Genomic DNA, 24,369 nt, shown 5'->3' on the forward strand with positions numbered 1-24,369 from the left:
GACCCAATACGGACTGCCGAGAACTCACTTTTATGCTTACCTCCAGATGCGTCATTATGTCACCCAACTGATCAGGGATGACCCAAAATTTTGGGAGCAACATGCATTTGGTGCATCACTGACCTCATTCCGAATGGGTAACTTCACCATTTCAGGGATATATAAAACCTTACTAAATCCAACTGAATCCAAAACTCTGACCTTGCTGGGGAACAAGTGGAGGGACAGCCTGGGCAGGGAGGACCTTGTTGAAGCGATTCAGCAGAGCATAGAAACTGTTAGAAAGGCTACCTTGTCCATGACTCTTAGAGAATCCCAGATTAGAATGATACACAGGGACTATATTATTCCAAGGAGACTATCTAAGTGGGACCCTGGGATGGTGAACGAGTGTAGTAAATGCAGACTTAGTGACCCGGATTTTATCCACTACTTTCTAACCTGCCCGCGAGTTGGACAATTCTGGGGTAAGATTTCCTTTTGGATCAACAGAGTCCTGAAGCTTAGAGTTCAAATTGGCATAGAACAAATTTGTCTTTTGGAGTGGAGAGAGCAGAGACCTAGAGCTGTCCCCCTGCTCACTACCATCATTCTAATAGCTAGGAAGGTTATCCTAAAGGTGTGGACTGAAAGCGATGCCCCTGCTTTTACCACATTTAAACGCACCCTACACAAACAGATGCTTATTGAGCAGCTAGACACCAAGATGGACACTAACAAAAGACTTAAACACTTCATAAATAAGTGGCGGGAATATATTGTAACTTTAAGCTTAGAGGCCCAAAGTCAAATACTGATTCCATTTGCACACACTGAGTATATGCTCTCGGCCTCTTTGAGAGGTGAATGGGGGTTCCTGTACCAGATGCGGGGTGATGGGAGGGGAGGGAGAGAGAGAATCGCGATATAAACTGGTTTTTTTTTTTTTTTTTTTTTTTTTTTTTTTTTCCCCACACAGAGTATACCCAAGATTTACGCACTCTGCCTGACTGGATTAATTAACAGTTAACTGAACAGATCAATGTTACTGGTTGAGTTTTATATAGTTAATAAAAGTTTGCACTATTTGCTGGATCATAGCAAGAGAGAAAAAGCTAAAGGTTAAAGGGATTGAGAAATCTGATTCATAAATTTATTACTGTATGCACTGTAATGTACAATGATTGATTTTTATGTCACTGTAATGTCTTGGACACCTTGTTTCAACTTGTACTGGATAGCTTTCTCTTTTTTTTTTCCCAATAAAAATAGAATTTAAAAAAAATTTATCAGGTAAGCATACATTTTCTTTTCTTTTTTAAGACATGATGAGTCCACGCATTATCTTAATTACTAATGGGATTCAATACCCAAGCTAGAGTACACAGATGATACGGGAGGGACAAGACAGGGAACCTAAACGGAAGGCACCAATGCTTGAAGAACCTTTCTCCCAAAAGCAGCCTCAGCCAAGGCAAAAGTGTCAAATTTGTAGAACTTTAAAAAAGTGTGAAGAGAGGACCAAGTTGCACCCCTGCAAATCTGTTCCACAGAAGCCTCATTTTTGAACGCCCATGAGGAAGCAACAGCCCTCGTGGAATGAGTCGCAATTCCCTCTGGCGGCTGCTGTCCAGCAGTCTCATATGCAAACCGTACAATACTCTTCAGCCAAAAAGAAAGAGAAGTAGCCGTAGCTTTCTGTCCCTTACGTTTTCCTGAAAAAACCACAAACAAAGAAGAAGACTGACGAAAGTCCTTAGTCGCCTGCAGGTAAAACTTTAAAGCACGGACCACGTCCAAATTGTGAAGGAGACGTTCCTTCTGAAAAGAAGGATTAGGACACAAGGACGGAACAACAATCTTCTGATTAATGTTCTGATCTTACACAACCTTAGAAAGAAACCCTATTATAGTACGTAAAACTACCTTATCTGAATGGAAAATAAGGTAAGGAGACTCATACTGCAATGCCGAGAGCTCTGACACTCTTCGAGCAGAAGAAATAGCAACAAGAAGTAAAACTTTCCAAGATAACAACTTAATATCTAAGGAATGCATAGGCTCAAACGGAGCCACTTTAAGAACTTTGAAAACTAAATTAATACTCCATGGAGGAGTAAATGGTTTGAACACAGGCTTGATCCTGACCAAGGCCTGGCAAAATGATTGAACATCTGGGACATCTACCAGACGTTTGTGCAACAAAAAAGATAAAGCAGATATTTGACCCTTTAGAGAACTTGTTGATAAACCCTTCTCCAAACCCTCGTGGAGAAAGGACAAAATTCTAGGAATCCTAACTCTACTCCATGAGTAGCCCTTGGATTCACACCAATAGAGATATTTACACCATATCTTATGGTAAATCTTCCTAGTTACAGGCTTACGAGCCTGAATCATGGTCTCTATGACTGAGTCAGAAAAACCTCGCTTGGATAGAATTAAGTGTTCAATCTCCAAGCAGTCAGCTTCAGAGAAACTAGATTTGGGTGAAGGAAGGGCCTTTGATTAGAAGGTCCTTCCTCAGCCGAAGTCTCCAAGGTGGCAGAGATGACATGTCCACCAGATCTACATACCAAATCTTGCAAAGCCAAGCCTGTGCAATGAGGATCACCAATGCCCTCTCCTGCTTGATTCAAGCAATGACCCGAGGAAGAAGCGCAAACGGAGGAAATAGGTATGTTAGACTGAAGGTCCAAGACACCGCCAGAGCATCTATCAGTTCCGCCTTGGGGTCCCTGGACCTCAACCCGTATCTCGGGAGCTTGGCATTCCATCGAGATGCCAAGAGATCTAATTCCGGCTGACCCCACTTGAGAATCAGACTGGAAAATACCTCCAGATGGAGTACCTACTCCCCCCGGATGAAAAGTCTGCCCACTCAGGAAATCCGCCTCCCAGTTGTCCACCCCCGGGATGTGGATCACCAACAGACAGCAAGAGTAGGTGTCCGCCCACTGGATCAATGTGGTTACTTCTGACATCACTAAGGAACTCCTCTTTCCTCCATGATGAGTAATATAAGCCACTGAAGTTATGTTGTCCGACTGGAACCTGATAAACTGGACCGAGGCTAACTGGGGCCAGGCCAGAAGAGCCTAAAAATCGTCCCTAGTTCCAGAACATTTACAGGAAGAGCAGACTGAGTCCAAACTCCCTGAGTCCTTAGGGAACCCCAGACTGCTCCCCATCCTAGAAGGCTGGAGTCTGTCGTCACAATCACTCAAAATGGTCTACGAAAAACAGGTTCCCTGGAATAGATAATCCAGAGATAACCACCATTAAAGAGAATCTCTTGTCTCCCGCTCTAGAAGAATTCGAGGAGACAAATCGGCATAAATTAAAATATTTTTTAGTGCTCGATCTTGGAATTAACCAAATCGGCAGCTGAATAGTAATAGTTGTTATTATTACCCAATTTATTGGTACTCATTTTATCGACCTCGGAAGGATGAAGGGTTGAGTCAGCCCTGCCGGGATTTGAACCAGTAAGGTCACTGGATCTTTTAAACAGGCTTTTTTGTAGGCAGGGCATTTACCAACTGAGCTACCGCACCAGCTCCATTGTCTGATCATATTTAACTGCAGGGGTCTGAGATGAGACCGAGCAAACGGAATGATATCCAATGCTTGTAACATCAGCCCGATTACCTCCATGCACTAAGTCCTTGATGGCCGAGGAAAGGACTGAAGATCTAGACCAGTAAACTTCGAAATCTTTGATAGAGAATCTATTATAGATCCCAAGAAAAGTACCCTTGTATTTGGGACTAAGAAATTATTTTCCCAATTTTACCTTCCACCCATGAGCAATGTCCGGGAGAGATCTTGTTATTAAAACATGGCACCTAGACTAGACTGTCATCCAGCTAGGGCGCCCCAGCAATGCCCTGTAACTGAAGCACCGCTAACAATAAACCCAGAATCTCTGAGAAAATTCTGGGAGCTGTGACAAGACCAAAGGACAAAACCACAAAATGGAAGAGTCTGTCTAGACAGGTAAACCTTAGAAACCTGTAACTGTCCCTATGAATGTGAACATGCAAGAACGCATCCTTCAACTCCACCATTATCATAAATTGACCCTCTTGGGCCCAAAAGAGAATGGAACGAATAGTTTCCATCTAGAAGGACAGTACTCTTAGGAATTTGATCAAACTCTTGAGATTTAAACTAGGACTGAAGGTTCCCTCCTCTTTTGGGAACCACAACCAGATTAAAATAAAGTCCCAGACCCTGTTCCTGAAATGGGACAGGAACTATCACTCTCAAGTTGGAGAGGTCTCTCACCCAGAGGAAGGACATCCTTACCTCTTATCTGGCTCCACCTGCTGAGAGGCAAAATTAGAAGGCCTTGAAATCTCGAAAGGAACGGAAAAGATAAACTTAACCATAATGAGAACTAATATGGTAAGAGAGAAATCCTTGCTCCCCGCTAAAAACTTGAAGGGAAACACTGTAAGATAGGAGATGAGTGACTGAAAGGCTTGTATCTTATCCTGGGCTTCTTCGAGGGAAGTCTCTGTCTGAAAGAAAACAGACAACGTATGAACCAGTATGCCACTGCATAAGTGACAGTAGTACTACAAACCTTAGGTTGCCATTTTTTTTAAAAAAACAACCCCCCTAGGATCCTGAAAGGAACAACTATCCTCTATGGGAATAGAAGGTCTCCCGGTTAGCGTGGAAATTGTCACTTCCACCTTGGTTACCGCCTGACGTGACTCCTTGACAGAGTCCGCTAAGGTTAAATAACTCTCCAAATATAGGAAATGGGGAAAAAAGGAGGTACTCGATCTCTCCCATTCCTTAACTGTAACTTCATAAGGATAACAACAACCATTATCTTTGTCGTCTTGAGTAGTTAAAACCTCCTAAGAAACAGACGGAGGTGCACTAGCTTAAACCTGAAAAATACTATTTCAGTATCAGTAGGAGGAATTATATTGTCAAAAACTGAGATTTTATCCTCAGATGTTACCAAAGTATCCTCTTCCTCAGGCCTGGGAGGGGACCTCTGTGATAGCAATAACCGTGACAGAAACCCCGCTCACTGAATGCTTAATTTCCTCTTGCACTCTCCCTGCAGCATGGGAAAAGCCGCCAATGCACCTGAGACCACCTACTACAAAAGGGAAGCGATGTCCTGCAAGGTAAGCAAGGTAACTCCAGGAGGAGTCGTGGAGGAAGCACAGGGCACTGGTTGAATGGACGCAAAATTTTTAGGACACTTGAGGAGAGAGTTGCAGAATATATAGGACATTGTCATGATGCATCTTGTCTTATCTGAACAAGAGGTTTATATCTGAAATGTAAAATCCTCCATACATGAAAAACAGCAACAACAAAAAACTGTATTATCATAGCACCAAGTATATGTAACAACATTCACATTTTGATTAATAAAAAAATGAATAGAGTTACTGTGTCTTTAAATGTCAAGAGAAATTTCTTAATTCAGCTTTACATATATACCATTAAAATTGGATATGGTAAATAACATGATGAAGGGTCTCCAGTACCGTTTGAATTCCCAAAATATCAGTAAAAAATTGGATGATACTGTATCTTTAAGAGCTAAAATAACTGCTTTATTTTTACTGCAAAAAAAGTCTGTAGCCAGTCATTCAGACAATCCCCAGACCTCCTTTAATAAAAAACATTTATGTTTTATAGTTTGGGCAATAACTCCTTAACCCCTAAGAGAAAACCCCAGAGCGCAGCTCAGCTTTGCTGAGGCGTGTGTTTGCCAACGGATGGGAAGCACAAATAAGAAGCATACAGACTCCGTAATGATACTTTAAACATGGAAAGTGAAGCCTCTCTGCTGCATGACAAAAATGCAGCAGAGAAGATCCACCGTCACTGTCCAATACATCGTGGGCATGACAAAGCAAACTTTCTGGGCGGCAAAGCACTGATCAGAAAGAAACCGTCAGGAGAAAGAACCGCATGGCGAACATATGTATAGCAATAATCAAACCTCCCAGTTGGCTAGACAATTGTAAAAAGAGCCGTTGGGAGTATAAGATAACAATGCTAGCTGCGCAACAGAGATAAACCTGCTGGTCGGCTACTAATACAAAGTAAGCCGTTGGGAGGAGACTGTCAATTAAACATAAACAGGCTAGCTGCACATCCAAACTAAATATATGGGAGGCACAGTGAGAATTATGTCCCACAAGTTCCCATTGCTTTAAAGCCACCAAAAGCTCTACTGTAGAGACTGATATGGACTACGGCTACACCCTAGAACAAAGCAGCACATCTTGCACTACTTTAAAAATAATAAACTCTTGATTGAAGAATCTAAACACCTCACTTTACCTCTTCCTAGCACTAACGTAGGCAAAGAAAATGACTGGGGTGGGAGGGAAGGGAGGAGCTATTTAACAGCTCTGCTGTGGTGCTCTTTGCCTCCTCCTGCTGACCAGGAGGTGAATATCCCATTAGTAATTAAGATGATCCGTGGACTCATCGTGTCTTAAAAAAGAAAACACTTTACAGCTGTGTGCAAATTCCAATGGGTGTAAATTCCAATGGGTTATGATACAGTTAAAGCACTATCCTACTGATACGTCCTTGATTTCTACATAGATCGGTAATTCTTCATTCGTTATAATTTTATAGATGCAGGGACTCGAAGGGGTATATTATAGTAAAAGTCCTTTATAGATATTATGAGAAGATGTTCTTTATTTTAACTGTGTTTTGCTGTTCGTTCTTCAACCATTGCTATTTAACAATTTGAAGATCTAGCGTTATTTGATATATGGGTGTTTGTATTACTACTTGTAGATTAACACACCACCCTCATACCTCCTGTGACCTTATCGGAAAACACTCATGTGTAGGTCACTGTGCTGTTAAGGGGTTGTGCCGTCTGCAGATATCGTCCTCAAACTCTGATTACCTCTTCGTTTGTGTACCTCTCCGGGTGGCAAAAATGCCAATATGTAGCGTCCACACTCGCTGTCCTGAACCTTCTTTCTCTTACTTCTCGAATGGATCACGTGACCGCAGGTATCCTATCTCTTTCTGGATACACCCTGCGTCACGTCTGGATCCGCTTCTGTTTGTTCGGGATATGCAAAGCTTATTTCTGTGAGCGCTCACCTTACAACTACTTTTTTGAAATCCCACAATTTTTCTTTACAAATACTCCTTCAAGTGATTGAAGTCTGAAACAAAGAATATGGCTCTCTCTACATGTTTCGGCTTCTTGATAAATGCACTTGTGCCGAAACATTTAGAGAGAGCCATATTCTTTTTTTTTTTTTTTTACATATTTTTTTTTATATTTGCTCTATCTAGGAGTGTAGTATGAATGGATACACCGGTGTATGATAATATGAATCATTTTTAGAATCTAATTTTATTTATAAGGAAAATTGCTTTTTTATTAGATTAAATATTTATACTATATTGTAATTTCGTTGTCATTTTTTGAATCCCAGAGAACATCATCTTAGTAGAGACTGTTAATCCATTTGATAATATCAATAATAATGTTTATATGATATTTGAATATATGATATAATTATATACGCCAGTAGTAGCATATGAACTATAAATTATTAACCTTGTACATTTGAGTAATTTTAGGTGGATAATTTATTTATGGTGGAACATTATACACATTTTTTATAATTTAATATTGCGTCCTATACGCAATCCAGCCGTCACTGCGCCATCCTTTAAAAAGTTGTGAAGTATTTGTCATTTACAAATTTAATTTTGGATAATTTGTATATATTTAGGAGGCAGAGCTTGGGTTCCATTATAGGATAGTAATACCCCAACCCAAACACAAATGCTACCTTATTTACTGCACGTAATTAAACTTTGTATTCTAAAATATTTAAGCATTCAACAAGCGTCACTGGAAAATAGGTTTATTGTATGTGGTTGTGCAATAAAGCTACTTTTTTTAATGTGACTTTAGTGGGAAGCTACTTTAATGATACGTCTCTATCTTATTTAGGGTTTCAAGGTGTCCAATATATAACTGGGAGGGGGAGGGGGTGGCGGCGCAGTAGCAGGTGAAATTTGAAAATATATATACAGCATGGCATCCATAGAAATAAACGTTGAATGCGTTTGGCGGCCCCTAGTGGTACTGACTAAAAAGAAATATGCATCTCCTATAAAACAAAATCGGATTTGACATAATATATAGATAATGAATGCATACATTAGTCATGTTTTGTATACAATAAAATATCATTTGTTTACTGGTTACTTACATTTAGGTAATAAATCGGTTTGGTTACGTTGAATTTGTCGATCGTTGTGATAATTATAGATGGGGTTGTCAAGAAGAATAATATGATAAAAAGACAAAAATTTATGCCAAACCACCGGGCCCACCACCGTATTCCCTGCACAGAGAGATTAGCCCTGACAAAGGGAATAAACAGTGATTATAGGTCAATATAACAACTGTACAGAGCATTTATAGTATGTTAAACCCATGGCGAATATTGGTCAAAACTATATATTGATTTGAGAGATATACATGTGCGAGACCAAAGATTTGCTGCATTTACATTTAGTAAAACTGAATTTTAAAATACATTTCTGAAAACAGAAACATATCTGAGTGCTTTATATGTTAGTGGTAAAGGGACAGTCTATTACAGAATTGTTATTGTGTAAAAAGACAGATAATCCCTTTATTACCCATTCCCCAGTTTTGCATAACCAACACGGTTATATTAATATACTTTTTACCTCTGTGATTACCCTGTATCTAAGCCTCTATAGACTGCCCCCTTATCTCAGCTATTTTGATAGACTTGCATTTTAGCCAATCAGTGCTGATTCTTCAATAACTCCATGGGAGTGAGCACATTATTATCTTTGTGGCACACATGAACTAGTTCTGTCTAGCTGTGAACAACTTTCAAAATGCACTGAGATAAGAGGTGGGCTTCAAGGGCTTAGAAATTAGCATATCAGCCTACCTAGGTTTAGCTTTCAATAAAGAATACCAAAAGAACAAAGACAATTTGATGATTAAAGTAAATTGGAAAGTTTTTAAGATTGCATGCCCTATATGAATAATGGAAGTTTAATTTTGACTAGACTGTCCCCTCAAAATGTATGGGGAGTCAGTGTAGAGACCGTCAGAGCGGAGCAGCTGATGTAGATCGGCGACTTAATGGTGTGTTCTGTGCTATACTATTAGTTTCTATTTACTCCAGGACAGGTCTTAAAAACAGAATTTATGCTTACCTGATAAATTTCTTTCTCTTGTGATGTATCGAGTCCACAGATTCATCCATGCTTGTGGGATATTCTCCTTCCCAACAGGAAGTAGCAAAGAGAGCACCCACAGCAGAGCTGTCTATATAGCTCCTCCCTTAGCTCCGCCCCCCCCAGTCATTCGACCGAAGGCTAGGAAGAAAAAGGAGAAACTATAGGGTGCAGAGGTGACTGAAGTTTTTTAAGTAAAAATACACTACCTGTCTTAAATAGACAGGGCGGGCCGTGGACTCGATACATCACAAGAGAAAGAAATTTATCAGATAAGCATAAATTCTGTTTTCTCTTGTAAGATGTATCAAGTCCACGGATTCATCCATACTTGTGGGATACCAATACCAAAGCTTTAGGACACGGATGAAGGGAGGGACAAGACAGGTTCCTTAAATGGAAGGCACCACTGCTTGTAGAACCTTTCTCCCAAAAATAGCCTCCAAAGAAGCAAAAGTATCAAATTTGTAAAATTTGTAAAAAGTATGAAGCAAAGACCAAGTCGCCGCCTTACAAATCTGTTCAACAGAAGCCTCATTTTTAAAAGCCCATGTGGAAGCCACTGCTCTAGTAGAATGAGCAGTAATTCATTCAGGAGGCTGCTGGCCAGCAGTCTCATAAGCCAAACGGATGATGCTTTTCAGCCAAAAGGAAAGAGAGGTAGCCGTAGCCTTTTGACCTCTCCGCTTACCAGAGTAAACAACAAACAATGAAGATGTTTGACGGAAATCTTTAGTTGCTTGTAAGTAGAACTTTAAAGCATGAACCACATCAAGATTGTGCAACAGACGTTCCTTCTTTGATGAAGGATTAGGACACAGTGAAGGAACAACAATTTCCTGATTGATATTCCTATTAGAAACAACCTTAGGAAGGAATCCAGGTTTGGTACGCAAAACCACCTTATCTGCATGAAAAACTAGGTAAGGTGAGTCACACTGTAAAGCAGATAACTCAGAAACTCTTCGAGCCGAAGAGATAGCTACTAAAAACAAAACTTTCCAAGATAGAAGCTTAATATCTATGGAATGCATAGGTTCAAACGGAACCCCTTGAAGAACTTTAAGAACTAAGTTTAGGCTCCATGGCGGAGCAACCGGTTTAAATACAGGCTTGATCCTGACTAAACGCTTGAACGTCTGGGACATCTGCCAGACGTTTGTGTAAAAGAATAGACAAAGCAGATATCTGTCCTTTTAAGGAACTAGCTGATAATCCCTTCTCCAATCCTTCTTGGAGAAAAGACAATATTCTAGGAATCCTAATCTTACTCCATGAGTAACCCTTGGATTCACACCAACAAAGATATTTGCACCAAATCTTATGATAGATTTTCCTGGTGACAGGCTTTCTAGCTTGAATCAGGGTATCAATGACCAACTCAGAGAAACCACGCTGTGATAGAATCAGGCGTTCAATCTCCAAGCAGTCAGACGCAGAGAAATTAGATTTGGATGCTTGAATGGACCTTGGATTAGAAGGTCCTGCCTCATTGGCAGAGTCCACGGTGGAACAGATGACATGTCCGCCAGGTCTGCATACCAAGTCCTGCGTGGCCACGCAGGCGCTATCAGAATCACCGAAGCTCTCTCCTGCTTGATTCTGGCAACCAGACGTGGGAGGAGAGGAAACGGTGGAAATACATAAGCCAGATTGAAGGACCAGGGCACTGCTAGAGCATCTATCAGTACCGCCTGGGGATCCCGGGACCTGGACCCATAACGAGGAAGTTTGGCGTTCTGTCGGGACGCCATCAGATCCAATTCTGGTGTGCCCCATAGCTGAGTCAGCTGGGCAAATACCTCCGGATGGAGCTCCCACTACCCCGGATGAAAAGTCTGACGACTTAGGAAATCCGCCTCCCAGTTCTCTACCCCTGGGTTATGGATTGCTGAGAGATGGCAAGAGTGATCCTCCGCCCATCGGATTATTTTGGTTACCTCCATCATCGCTAGAGAACTCCGTGTTCCTCCTTGATGATTGATATAAGCTACAGTTGTGATGTTGTCCGACTGAAATCTGATGAATTTGGCCGCAGCTAGCTGAGGCCTCGCCTGAAGCGCATTGAATATCGCTCTCAGTTCTAGAATGTTTATCGGGAGGAGAGTTTCCTCCCAAGACCATAAGCCCTGTGCTTTCAGGGATTTCCAGGCTGCACCCCAGCCTAGCAGGCTGGCATCTGTCCTTACTATGAGCCACTCTGGCCTGCGGAAACACATTCCCTGAGACAGGTGGTCCTGAGACAACCACCAGAGAAGAGAATCTCTGGTCTCCTGGTCCAGATTCAGTTGAGGAGATAAATCTGCATAATCCCCATTCCACTGTTTGAGCATGCATAGTTGCAGCGGTCTGAGGTGTAGGCGGGCAAAAGAAACTATGTCCATTGCCGCTACCAAGAGTCCGATTACCTCCATACACTGAGCCACTGATGGCCGAGGAATGGAATGAAGAGCTCGGCAAGTGATTAAAAGTTTTGATTTTCTGACCTCCGTCAGAAATATTTTCATTTCTACCGAGTCTATCAGAGTCCCTAGGAAGGAAACTCTTGTGAGAGGGACGAGAGAACTCTTTTTTTTATGTTCACCTTCCATCCGTTAGATCTCAGAAAAGCCAACACGATGTCCGTGTGAGACTTGGCGAGCTGGAAAGTCGACGCCTGAATTAAGATGTCGTCTAAATAAGGCGCCACTGTTATACCCCGCGGTCTTTGAACCACCAAAAGGGACCCTAGCACCTTTGTGAAAATTCTGGGAGCCGTGGCCAACCCGAAGGGAAGGGCCACAAACTGGTAATGCCTGTCCAGAAAGGCGAATCTGAGGAATTGATGATGATGATCTCTGTGAATAGGGATGTGTAGATACGCATCCTTTAAGTCCACGGTAGTCATATATTGACCCTCCTGGATCAGAGGAAGAATAGTCCGAATAGTCTCCATCTTGAAAGATGGTACTCTGAGGAATTTGTTTAGAATTTTGAGATCCAAGATTGATCTGAAAGTTCCCTCTTTTTTGGGAACCACAAACAGGTTGGAGTAAAAACCTAGCCCTTGTTCCGCTCTTGGAACTGGGCGGATCACTCCCATGGTATGTAGGTCTTCTACACAGCGTAAGAACACCTCTCTCTTTGTCTGGTTTGCAGACAATTGAGAAATGTGAAATCTCCCCCTTGGGGGGGGAGTCTTTGAAGTCCAGAAGATATCCCTGGGACACAATTTCTAAAGCCCAGGAATCGTGAACATCTCTTGCCCAAGCCTGAGCGAAGAGAGAGAGAGTCTGCCCCCTACTAGACCCGGTCCCGGATCGGGGGCTACCCCTTCATGCTGTCTTAGAGGCAGCAGCAGGCTTCTTGGCCTGTTTAACTTTGTTCCAAGCCTGGTTAGGTCTCCAGACTGACTTGGATTGGGCAGAATTCCCCTCTTGCTTTGCTGCAGGGGAAGCTGAAGCGGGACCACCTTTGAAGTTCCGAAAGGAACGAAAATTATTTTGTTTGGTCCTCATTTTATTTGTTTTATCCTGAGGGAGGGCATGGCCTTTCCCTCTAGTGATGTCTGAAATAATCTCTTTCAGTTCAGGCCCGAATAGGGTCTTTCCTTTGAAAGGGATGTTCAACAGTTTAGATTTTGATGACACATCAGCAGACCAGGACTTAAGCCATAACGCCCTGCGTGCTAAAATGGCAAAACCTGAATTTTTTGCCGCTAATTTAGCCATTTGGAAAGCGGCATCTGTAATGAAAGAATTAGCCATTTTAAGGGCCTTAATTCTATCCATAATATCCTCTAATGGAGTCTCCATCTGGAGAGCCTCTTCTAGAGCCTCGAACCAGAAAGCAGCTGCAGTAGTTACAGGAACAATGCACGCAATAGGTTGGAGAAGAAAACCTTGATGAACAAAAATTTTCTTTAGGAGACCCTCTAATTTTTTTATCCATAGGATCTTTGAAAGCACAACTGTCTTCGATAGGTATAGTTGTACGCTTAGCAAGAGTAGAAATAGCTCCCTCCACCTTAGGAACCGTCTGCCACGAGTCCCGCATGGTGTCAGATATGGGAAACATTTTCTTAAAAACAGGAGAGGCAGCGAACGGAATACCTGGTCTATCCCACTCCTAAGTAACAATATTCACAATCCTCTTAGGGACTGGAAAAACATCAGTGTAAACAGGAACCTCTAAGTATTTGTCCATTTTACACAATTTCTCTGGGACCACTATAGGGTCACAATTATCTAGAGTCGCTAATACCTCCCTGAGCAGTAAGCGGAGGTGTTCAAGCTTAAATTTAAAGGCCGTCATATCAGAATCTGTTTGAGGGAGCGTCCTTCCTGAATCAGAAATTTCTCCCTCAGATAACAAATCCTTTACCCCTACTTCAGAACATTGTGAGGGTATATCGGATACGGCTACTAAAGCGTCAGACGGCTCAGCATTTGTTCTTGACCCAGAGCTGTCACGCTTTCCTTGTAAACCAGGCAGTTTAGATAAAACCTCTGTGAGGGTTGTATTCATAACTGTGGCCATGTCTTGTAAAGTAAATTCGACGCACTAGAGGTACTTGGCGTCACTTGTGCGGGCGTTACTGGATGTGACACTTGGGGAGAGCTAGATGGCAAACCCTCATTTCCTTCTGTCTGAGAATCATCTATTGCTATATTTTTAAGTGCAAAAATATGCTCTTTATAATTTATAGACATATCAGTGCAAGTGGGACACATTCTAAGAGGGGGTTCCACAATGGCTTCTAAACACAGTGAACAAGGATTTTCCTTGATGTCAGACATGTTAAAAACAGGCTAGTAATGAAACAAGCAAGCTTGGAAAACACTTGAATTAAAGCAAATAATACTTAGAAAAAAACGGTACTGTGCCTTTAAGAGAAAAAAAGATGCACAAACTCTGAAAAACAGTGTAAAAAAGCAGTAAACTTTACAAAATTTTTACAGTAGCCTCATAAAGCCTTAGTAAATTTGCACAGCTAGACAAATAAACAATTAACCCCTTAATGTAAAAACTGGATTGACAAAACGTCAAAAACCGGTAAAACAACGTTCAGCACCTTGCCACAGCTCTGCTGTGGCGCCTACCTGCCCTTTAGGAACGATTTGTGGGGAAAAAACTTCTTTAAAGCCCTCAAACACAGCAGGACCCTCTGTAGAAGCAGCTGGATGTCTCTGAAGAAAAGAAACTGAGCAACTGAGGCGCGAAAATAGTCCCCTCCCACCTCACTCGATGTTATGGGGCCTAAAAGAAACACACCAGAGTGTTTCTAAACTAGCCTTGTGGGTTAATAACCCTTAAATAAGCCACAATGACCCCTTAAAGTCCCTCAAAAAAAACGTTATGTTTGCAATAAAAAACGTTTTTTCCTATCAGTGTCACCAGTAAACAATGAGCCCTTTATGCAAGCTGGGATTCCTATTAAGTGTCTGAATACAGCTTACCCTTCCCTCATGGGGATATTGCCAGCCTTTTCTAGAATTATCACAGTCTGTCTAGAAAAAAATAGACTGAACATACCTCAATGCAGCTTTGCATGCAAACCGTTCCCCCAACTGAAGTTTTCCTGTACTCCTCAGCCTCTGTGGGAACAGCAGTGGATCTTAGTTACAAAGTGCTAAGATCATCATCCTCCTTGCAGAAATCTTCATCCCTTTTCTGCCAGATAGTAAGTAGTACACACCGGTACCATTTAAAATAACAAACTTTTGCTTGAGAAAATAAAAACTAACATTTTTGTCACCACACTCACTTTACCCTTCCTAGCAATTAAGCAGGCAAAGAGAATGACTGGGGGGGGGGGGGGGGGGGGGGGTGGAGCTAAGGGAGGAGCTATATAGACAGCTCTGCTGTGGGTGCTCTCTTTGCCACTTCCTGTTGGGAAGGAGAATATCCCACAAGTATGGATGAATCCGTGGACTCGATACATCTTACAAGAGAAAAGCACTACATTTTACAGTGATATTATGGATTGCGCTCAAGCACAGCACTTAATTCACCACTTGTAATACAATCGCAATGAGCGAGCTAATATGGCACACTTTGTTATCCTCAACTTTTATTACCAGATTGTGCGTTATTGAACTCCACTTGTAATAAGCTGCTTTTTTTTTTGCACAAGAAAGAGAAAGGACAAATGATGTATATTCATATGTCAAAGAATGGCAAGGCCGCACCAATGCAATTTTAAACATACTTGTATAAATTGTGAGATCAAAAATAAGAGAACCACCACTTTATAAAAACATAAATATGCAAAATATCACACCATATACGTTCATTAAAGAACTTAAGTAAACAAATTCAATTGCAGAGCACAATAATGTGCAAGGCGTTAGTGCTAATAGCACGCTTCCCAGCAATTTGAACTGAAAAGTTAGTTACAGCAGATTCAGGAGCACTTAGTGCCAAAGCACGATCCAAATGGATAAAGGTAAATGAGTTGAACGAAAGAAAACATCCACTTCCAATACCTATGTTTAGGTAGATAAGATACAGATCAGTCCCAAGAAATTACACTCTTATGCAGAGGATCTTATCGTAACGATCTTAATACCACTTGCAAAGGTACATTTCTCTGATCCAATCAACCGGTATTAGAGGAATCTCACCATCGTGTTAGCACATTTGTTGCTTTACTTTGAAACATCAAGGCGTCCCAATCAACTGCCAGTAGAAGCGTAAAGTATGCCAAACAAAGTTGCAATCCTGTGCAGAGTATCTAAGTGAGTTGCAGTTGTTACATTAATGTTACCTTCCAAACACAGCTGCTTGTAACAGATGAAGATGCAAAGTTGCGTATACGGAATCTAGCGTGTGAGGTTTTCACCAAATTAACACCATGTGTGTTGTGTCAGATGACGCCTTTTGCCCCTCCCACTCAGGGGTTGGCCAGGGCTTCATCAGATATCTGTCAATGAGCCTAAACAGCTCTTTTATAGCATCCATAGGGATCCTGCTTGTGCTTTCTTAAACCTATATTACATGCTATTGGTGATTACATACAACCTTAAAATACATAGAAGGATATTTATCAAAGCCTCAACTATGCTGCATTCGCTGGCACCAATACGTTCGCCTAACATCGCGGCCTCGGAACTGAATACGATCTCCATATTTATAAAAAAAAGCCAGCAAAAAGACGAGCATCAAGTACGGGGCGATGAGCATCGAACTGTTATTTACTAACAGTCATCAATCTCGCTGCTATTCGGCTTTTTACCAACTTTATTTATACCCTGTCACTAAACGCCGCCACTATACTAAAATGTTTAACCCCTATCCCGCCACTCCCTGAACTTATTTATATGGTCGCCGCCGTAAACTGGAACTTGAATGCAAGTGACGTCATCCAAGATGGCGTCCCTTGAATTCCTATTGGCTGAAAGGTTCCAATCAGCAAATAGGATTAGAGCTGCTAAGATCCTATTGGCTGTTCCAATCAGCCAATAGGATGAGAGCTCAATCCTATTGGCTGATTGTAACAGCTAATAGGATTGAGCTCTCATCCTATTGGCTGATTGGAACCTTTTAGCCAATAGGAATGCAAGGGACGCCATCTTGGATGATGTCACTTGCATTCAAGTTCCAGTTTACGGCGGCGACCGTATTGAAGAGGAGCTCCGCGCCGGATGGATGAAGATAGAAGAGGACGCATGGATGAAGATAGAAGAGGACGCATGGATGAAGACTTCGCCAGATGGATGAAGATGGAAGAGGCCGCCCGGATGAAGACTTCTTGCCGGCTGGATGGATCCTTCAAGCGGAACTTCAAAAACTGTAAGTGGATCATCGGGGGTTAGTGCTAGTTTTATTTAAGGATTTTGTGGGTGGGTTTTATTTTTAGAGTAGGGTCTAGGCAGGTAAAAGGGCTAAATGCCCTTTTAAGGGCAATGCCCATACAAATGCCCTTTTCAGGGCAATGTGGAGCATAGGTTTTTCAGATAGGCTTTTTATTTGGGTGGGTTGGTTGGTTGGTTGGTTGGGTTTTACTGTTGGGGGGTGTTTTTTTGTTGTTTTTTTTTACAGTTAAAAGAGCGGATTTCTTTGGGGCAATGCCCTGCAAAAGGCCCTTTTAAGGGCCATTGGTAGTTTAGTGAAGGCTAGGTTTTTTTATTTTGTGAGGCTTTTTTATTTTGATAGGGCTATTAGATTAGGTGTAATTCTTTTTTATTTTTGATAATGTGTTTGTTTGTTTTTTGTAAATTAGTGTTTTTTATTTTTTGCAACTTAGCGTTTATTTTTTTTGTAATTTAGTAATTTTTAATAGTAGATTTAAATAATTTTAGTAGGGTTAGGGTTTCTTTAATATATAATATAGTTAATTTAATTGCTAGTTTAATGTAATTTTAGTATAATAATTACGGTAGGTTAATTAATAGTTTAGAATTAGTTTATTTTAATTCTACAGGTAAGTTTAAATTTATTTTAAGATAGGGATGTTGTAATTTTAATGTAAAGTAAGCGGGTTGTTGGGTTTAGGGGTTAATAGCTTAATTTAGTTTATGACGATGTGGGGACTGGAGGTTTAGGGGTTAATAGGTTTAGTTAATGGTAGTGATGTGGGAGGCCAGAGGTTTAGGGGTTAATAAGTTTATTTAGTGGCGGTGGTGTCGGGGAGCGGCGGAATAGGAGTAAAACATAATTTATGCTTACCTGATAAATTCCTTTCTTCTGTTGTGTGATCAGTCCACGGGTCATCATTACTTCTGGGATATTATCTGCTCCCCTACAGGAAGTGCAAGAGGATTCACCCAGCAGAGTTGCTATATAGCTCCTCCCCTCTACGTCACCTCCAGTCATTCGACCAAAGACCAACGAGAAAGGAGAAGCCAAGGGTGTAGTGGTGACTGAATTATAATTTAAAAAATATGTACCTGCCGTAAAAAACAGGGCGGGCCGTGGACTGATCACACAACAGAAGAAAGGAATTTATCAGGTAAGCATAAATTATGTTTTCTTCTGTTATGTGTGATCAGTCCACGGGTCATCATTACTTCTGGGATACCAATACCAAAGCAAAAGTACACGGATGACGGGAGGGATAGGCAGGCTCATTATACAGAAGGAACCACTGCCTGAAGAACCTTTCTCCCAAAAATAGCCTCCGAAGAAGCAAAAGTGTCAAATTTGTAAAATTTGGAAAAAGTATGAAGCGAAGACCAAGTTGCAGCCTTGCAAATCTGTTCAACAGAGGCCTCATTCTTAAAGGCCCAAGTGGAAGCCACAGCTCTAGTGGAATGAGCTGTAATTCTTTCAGGAGGCTGCTGTCCAGCAGTCTCATAGGCTAAACGTATTATGCTACGAAGCCAAAAAGAGAGAGAGGTAGCAGAAGCTTTTTGACCTCTCCTCTGTCCAGAATAAACGACAAACAGGGAAGAAGTTTGGCGAAAATCTTTAGTTGCCTGCAAGTAGAACTTGAGGGCACGAACTACATCCAGATTGTGTAGAAGACGTTCCTTCTTTGAAGAAGGATTTGGACACAAGGATGGAACAACAATCTCTTGATTGATATTCCTATTAGAGACAACCTTAGGTAAGAACCCAGGTTTAGTACGCAGAACTACCTTGTCTGAGTGAAAGATCAGATAAGGAGAATCACAATGTAGGGCTGATAACTCAGAGACTCTTCGAGCCGAGGAAATAGCCATTAAAAATAGAACTTTCCAAGATAACAATTTTATATCAATGGAATGAAGGGGTTCAAACGGAACACCCTGTAAAACGTTAAGAACTAAGTTTAAACTCCATGGCGGAGCAACAGTTTTAAACACAGGCTTGATCCTAGCTAAAGCCTGACAAAAGGCCTGGATGTCTGAATTTTCTGACAGACGCCTGTGCAACAAGATGGACAGAGCTGAGATCTGTCCCCTTAATGAGCTAGCCGATAAACCCTTTTCTAAACCTTCTTGTAGAAAAGACAATATCCTAGGAATCCTAACCTTACTCCAGGAGTAATCTTTGGATTCACACCAGTATAGGTATTTACGCCATATTTTATGGTAAATCTTTCTGGTAACAGGCTTCCTAGCCTGTATCAGGGTATCAATAACCGACTCAGAAAAACCACGTTTTGATAAAATCAAGCGTTCAATTTCCAAGCAGTCAGCTTCAGAGAAGTTAGACTTTGATGTTTGAATGGACCCTGAATCAGAAGGTCCTGTCTTAGAGGTAGAGACCAAGGCGGACAGGATGACATGTCCACTAGATCTGCATACCAAGTCCTGCGCGGCCATGCAGGCGCTATTAGAATCACTGATGCTCTCTCCTGTTTGATTTTGGCAATCAATCGAGGAAGCAGCGGGAAGGGTGGAAACACATAAGCCATCCTGAAGTTCCAAGGTGCTGTCAAAGCATCTATCAGAACCGCTCCCGGATCCCTGGATCTGGATCCGTAGCGAGGAAGTTTGGCGTTCTGGCGAGACGCCATGAGATCTATCTCTGGTTTGCCCCAACGTCGAAGTATTTGGGCAAAGACCTCCGGATGAAGTTCCCACTCCCCCGGATGAAGAGTCTGGCGACTCAAGAAATCCGCCTCCCAGTTCTCCACTCCCGGGATGTGGATTGCTGATAGGTGGCAAGAGTGAGACTCTGCCCAGCAAATTATCTTTGATACTTCTATCATTGCTAGGGAGCTTCTTGTCCCTCCCTGATGGTTGATGTAAGCTACAGTCGTGATGTTGTCCGACTGAAACCTGATGAACCCCCGAGTCTTTAACTGGGGCCAAGCTAGAAGGGCATTGAGAACTGCTCTCAATTCCAGAATGTTTATTGGCAGGAGACTTTCCTCCTGACTCCATTGTCCCTGAGCCTTCAGAGAATTCCAGACAGCGCCCCAACCTAGAAGGCTGGCGTCTGTTGTTACAATTGTCCAGTCCGGCCTGCTGAACGGCATCCCCCTGGACAGATGTGGCCGAGAAAGCCACCATAGAAGAGAGTTTCTGGTCTCTTGATCCAGATTCAGAGTGGGGGACAAATCTGAGTAATCCCCATTCCACTGACTCAGCATGCACAATTGCAGCGGTCTGAGATGTAGGCGTGCAAAGGGTACTATGTCCATTGCTGCTACCATTAAGCCGATCACCTCCATGCATTGAGCTACTGACGGGAGTTGAATGGAATGAAGGACACGGCATGTATTTAGAAGCTTTGTTAATCTGTCTTCTGTCAGATAAATCTTCATTTCTACAGAATCTATAAGAGTCCCCAAGAATGGAACTCTTGTGAGAGGCAAGAGAGAACTCTTCTTTTCGTTCACTTTCCATCCATGCGACCTTAGAAATGCCAGAACTAACTCTGTATGAGACTTGGCAGTTTGAAAGCTTGAAGCTTGTATCAGAATGTCGTCTAGGTACGGAGCTACCGAAATTCCTCGCGGTCTCAGAACCGCTAGAAGGGCACCCAGAACCTTTGTGAAGATTCTTGGAGCCGTAGCCAATCCGAATGGAAGGGCTACAAACTGGTAATGCCTGTCTAAGAAGGCAAACCTTAGATACCGGTAATGATCTTTGTGAATCGGTATGTGAAGGTAAGCATCCTTTAAATCCACTGTGGTCATGTACTGACCCTTTTGGATCATGGGTAAGATTGTCCGAATAGTTTCCATTTTGAACGATGGAACTCTTAGGAATTTGTTTAGGATCTTTAAATCCAAGATTGGCCTGAAAGTTCCCTCTTTTTTGGGGACCACAAACAGGTTTGAGTAAAACCCTTGTCCTTGTTCCGACCGCGGAACCGGATGGATCACTCCCATTAATAATAGATCTTGTACACAGCGTAGAAACGCGTCTTTCTTTATTTGGCTTGTTGACAACCTTGACAGATGAAATCTCCCTCTTGGGGGAGATAATTTGAAGTCTAGAAGGTATCCCTGAGATATGATCTCTAGCGCCCAGGGATCCTGGACATCTCTTGCCCAAGCCTGGGCGAAGAGAGAGAGTCTGCCCCCCACTAGATCCGGTCCCGGATCGGGGGCCCTCGGTTCATGCTGTCTTAGGGGCAGCAGCAGGTTTTCTGGCCTGCTTGCCCTTATTCCAGGACTGGTTAGGTTTCCAGCCTTGTCTGTAACGAGCAACAGCTCCTTCCTGTTTTGGTGCAGTGGAAGTTGATGCTGCACCTGCTTTGAAATTCCGAAAGGGACGAAAATTAGACTGTCTAGCCTTAGCTTTGGCTTTGTCTTGAGGTAGAGCGTGGCCCTTACCTCCTGTAATGTCAGCGATAATTTCTTTCAAACCGGGCCCAAATAAAGTTTGCCCCTTGAAAGGTATATTAAGTAATTTGGACTTAGAAGTTACATCAGCCGACCAGGATTTTAGCCACAGCGCCCTACGTGCCTGAATGGCGAATCCTGAATTCTTAGCCGTAAGTTTGGTTAAATGTACTACGGCCTCCGAAATGAATGAATTAGCTAGTTTAAGGACTCTAAGCCTGTCCGTAATGTCGTCCAGCGTAGCGGAACTAAGGTTCTCTTCCAGAGACTCAATCCAAAATGCTGCCGCAGCCGTAATCGGCGCGATGCATGCAAGGGGTTGCAATATAAAACCTTGTTGAACAAACATTTTCTTAAGGTAACCCTCTAATTTTTTATCCATAGGATCTGAAAAAGCACAGCTATCCTCCACCGGGATAGTGGTGCGCTTAGCTAAAGTAGAGACTGCTCCCTCCACCTTAGGGACCGTTTGCCATAAGTCCCGTGTGGTGGCGTCTATTGGAAACATCTTTCTAAATATTGGAGGGGGTGAGAACGGCACACCGGGTCTATCCCACTCCTTAGTAACAATTTCAGTTAATCTCTTAGGTATAGGAAAAACGTCAGTACTCGCCGGTACCGCAAAGTATTTATCCAACCTACACATTTTCTCTGGTATTGCAACAGTGTTACAATCGTTAAGAGCCGCTAAGACCTCCCCTAGTAATACACGGAGGTTTTCCAATTTAAATTTAAAATTTGAAATATCTGAATCCAATCTGCTTGGATCAGAACCGTCACCTACAGAATGAAGCTCTCCGTCCTCATGCTCTGCAAGCTGTGACGCAGTATCAGACATGGCCCTAGAATTATCAGCGCACTCTGTTCTCACCCCAGAGTGATCACGCTTGCCTCTTAGTTCTGGTAACTTAGCCAAAACTTCAGTCATAACAGTAGCCATATCTTGTAATGTTATCTGTAATGGCTGCCCAGATGTACTAGGCGCCATAATATCACGCACCTCCCGGGCGGGAGACGCAGGTACTGACACGTGAGGCGAGTTAGACGGCATAACTCTCCCCTCGCTGTTTGGTGAAATTTGTTCAATTTGTACAGATTGGCTTTTATTTAAAGTAGCATCAATACAGTTAGTACATAAATTTCTATTGGGCTCCACCTTGGCATTGGAACAAATGACACAGGTATCTTCCTCTGAATCAGACATGTTTAACACACTAGCAATAAACATGCAACTTGGTTACAATCTTATTTAACAAAAACGTACTGTGCCTCAAAGAAGCACTAAACGATTAAATGACAGTTGAAATAATGAACTGAAAAACAGTTATAGCATCACTCTTTAAAAACAACACAACTTGTTAGCAAAGGTTTGTTCCCATTAGTAAAGTAACACTAATTAAATTTTAAACATAAAAATCACAGAGCAACGTTTTAAAACACAGTCACTACATAAGTCTCACAGCTCTGCTGAGAGAATCTACCTCCCTTCAAAGAAGTTTGAAGACCCCTGAGTTCTGTTAGAGATGAACCGGATCATGCAGAAAATACAAGAGTAACTGACTGGAAATTTTTGATGCGTAGCAAAGAGCGCCAAAAACGGCCCCTCCCCCTCACACACAGCAGTGAGAGAGAAACGAAACTGTCATAATCAAAACAAGCAAACTGCCAAGTGGAAAAATAATGCCCAAATATTTATTCACTCAGTACCTCAGAAATGCAAACGATTCTACATTCCAGCAAAAACGTTTAACATGAATTAAATACCTATTAAAAGGTTTAATGTACTTTTACAGAGTAATTCCGGTGAAATACCATCCCCAGAATACTGAAGTGTAGAGTATACATACATGTCATTATAACGGTATGGCAGGATTTTCTCATCAATTCCATTCAGAAAATAAAAACTGCTACATACCTCAATGCAGATTCAACTGCCCGCTGTCCCCTGATCTGAAGCTTTTACCTCCCTCAGATGGCCGAGAAACAGCAATATGATCTTAACTACTCCGGTTAAAATCATAAGAAAAACTCTGGTAGATTCTTCTTCAAACTCTGCCAGAGAAGTAATAACACGCTCCGGTGCTATTGTAAAATAACAAACTTTTGATTGAAGTTATAAAAACTAAGTATAATCACCATAGTCCTCTCACACCTCCTATCTAGTCTTTGGGTGCAAGAGAATGACTGGGGGTGACGTAGAGGGGAGGAGCTATATAGCAACTCTGCTGGGTGAATCCTCTTGCACTTCCTGTAGGGGAGCAGATAATATCCCAGAAGTAATGATGACCCGTGGACTGATCACACATAACAGAAGAAATAACTTTATTTAGTGGCAGCTGGGTCCTGGAGCGGCGGGATAGGGGTTAATACATTTATTTAGTTGCGGCCGAGTTCGGGAGTGGCGGAATAGGGGTTAATAACATTATGTAGGTGGCGCCGATTTCAGGGGTGGCAGATTAGGGGTGTTTAGACTCAGGGCTTAGGGTGTTAGGTGTAAGTGTTACTTGTTTTCTACCATAGAAATCAATGGGATATCTGGCAGCATCAAACATAAGCTTTCAGTGTTTTCAGACTCCCTTTGATTCCTATGGCATCCGCGGCCTCCAGGGTGGCGGATTGAAAATCAGGTACGCTGGGCCGGAATAGCCGAGAGCGTACCTGTTAACTATTTTATAACTTTTAAAAAGTGTTAAATAGTGCCGAATGTGTATTCAGAACATCTGTAATGACGTAAGCATCGATCTGTGTCGGACTGAGACCGGCGGATCGTAGCTTACGTCACAGATTTCAAATTTTGCCGGTCTGTAGGCTTTGATAACTAGGTCGGATCAAGCTCGCCACAATTACAGTGCGGAATTCCAGCGTGTTTGCAGTTGACAGCTTGAGAAATATCCCTCATAGTGTGGAATTAATCATTTTAAAAAGGCAAC

General features: G+C 42.1%; 1 protein-coding gene across 1 annotated transcript in view; it reads right to left on the reverse strand.

Moving 5' to 3' along the window:
• TMEM63A (transmembrane protein 63A) overlaps positions 1–24,369 on the reverse strand; it is a 162,309-nt gene that overhangs the window by 29,764 nt on the left and 108,176 nt on the right. The window contains exon 14 of the mRNA XM_053712617.1: positions 8,226–8,379. Coding sequence (XP_053568592.1) covers positions 8,226–8,379 — 154 coding nt within the window. The remainder of the gene's footprint in view (positions 1–8,225; positions 8,380–24,369) is intronic.

The sequence above is a fragment of the Bombina bombina genome, chromosome 4, assembly GCF_027579735.1.
Source record: "Bombina bombina isolate aBomBom1 chromosome 4, aBomBom1.pri, whole genome shotgun sequence".
NCBI lineage: Eukaryota > Metazoa > Chordata > Amphibia > Anura > Bombinatoridae > Bombina > Bombina bombina.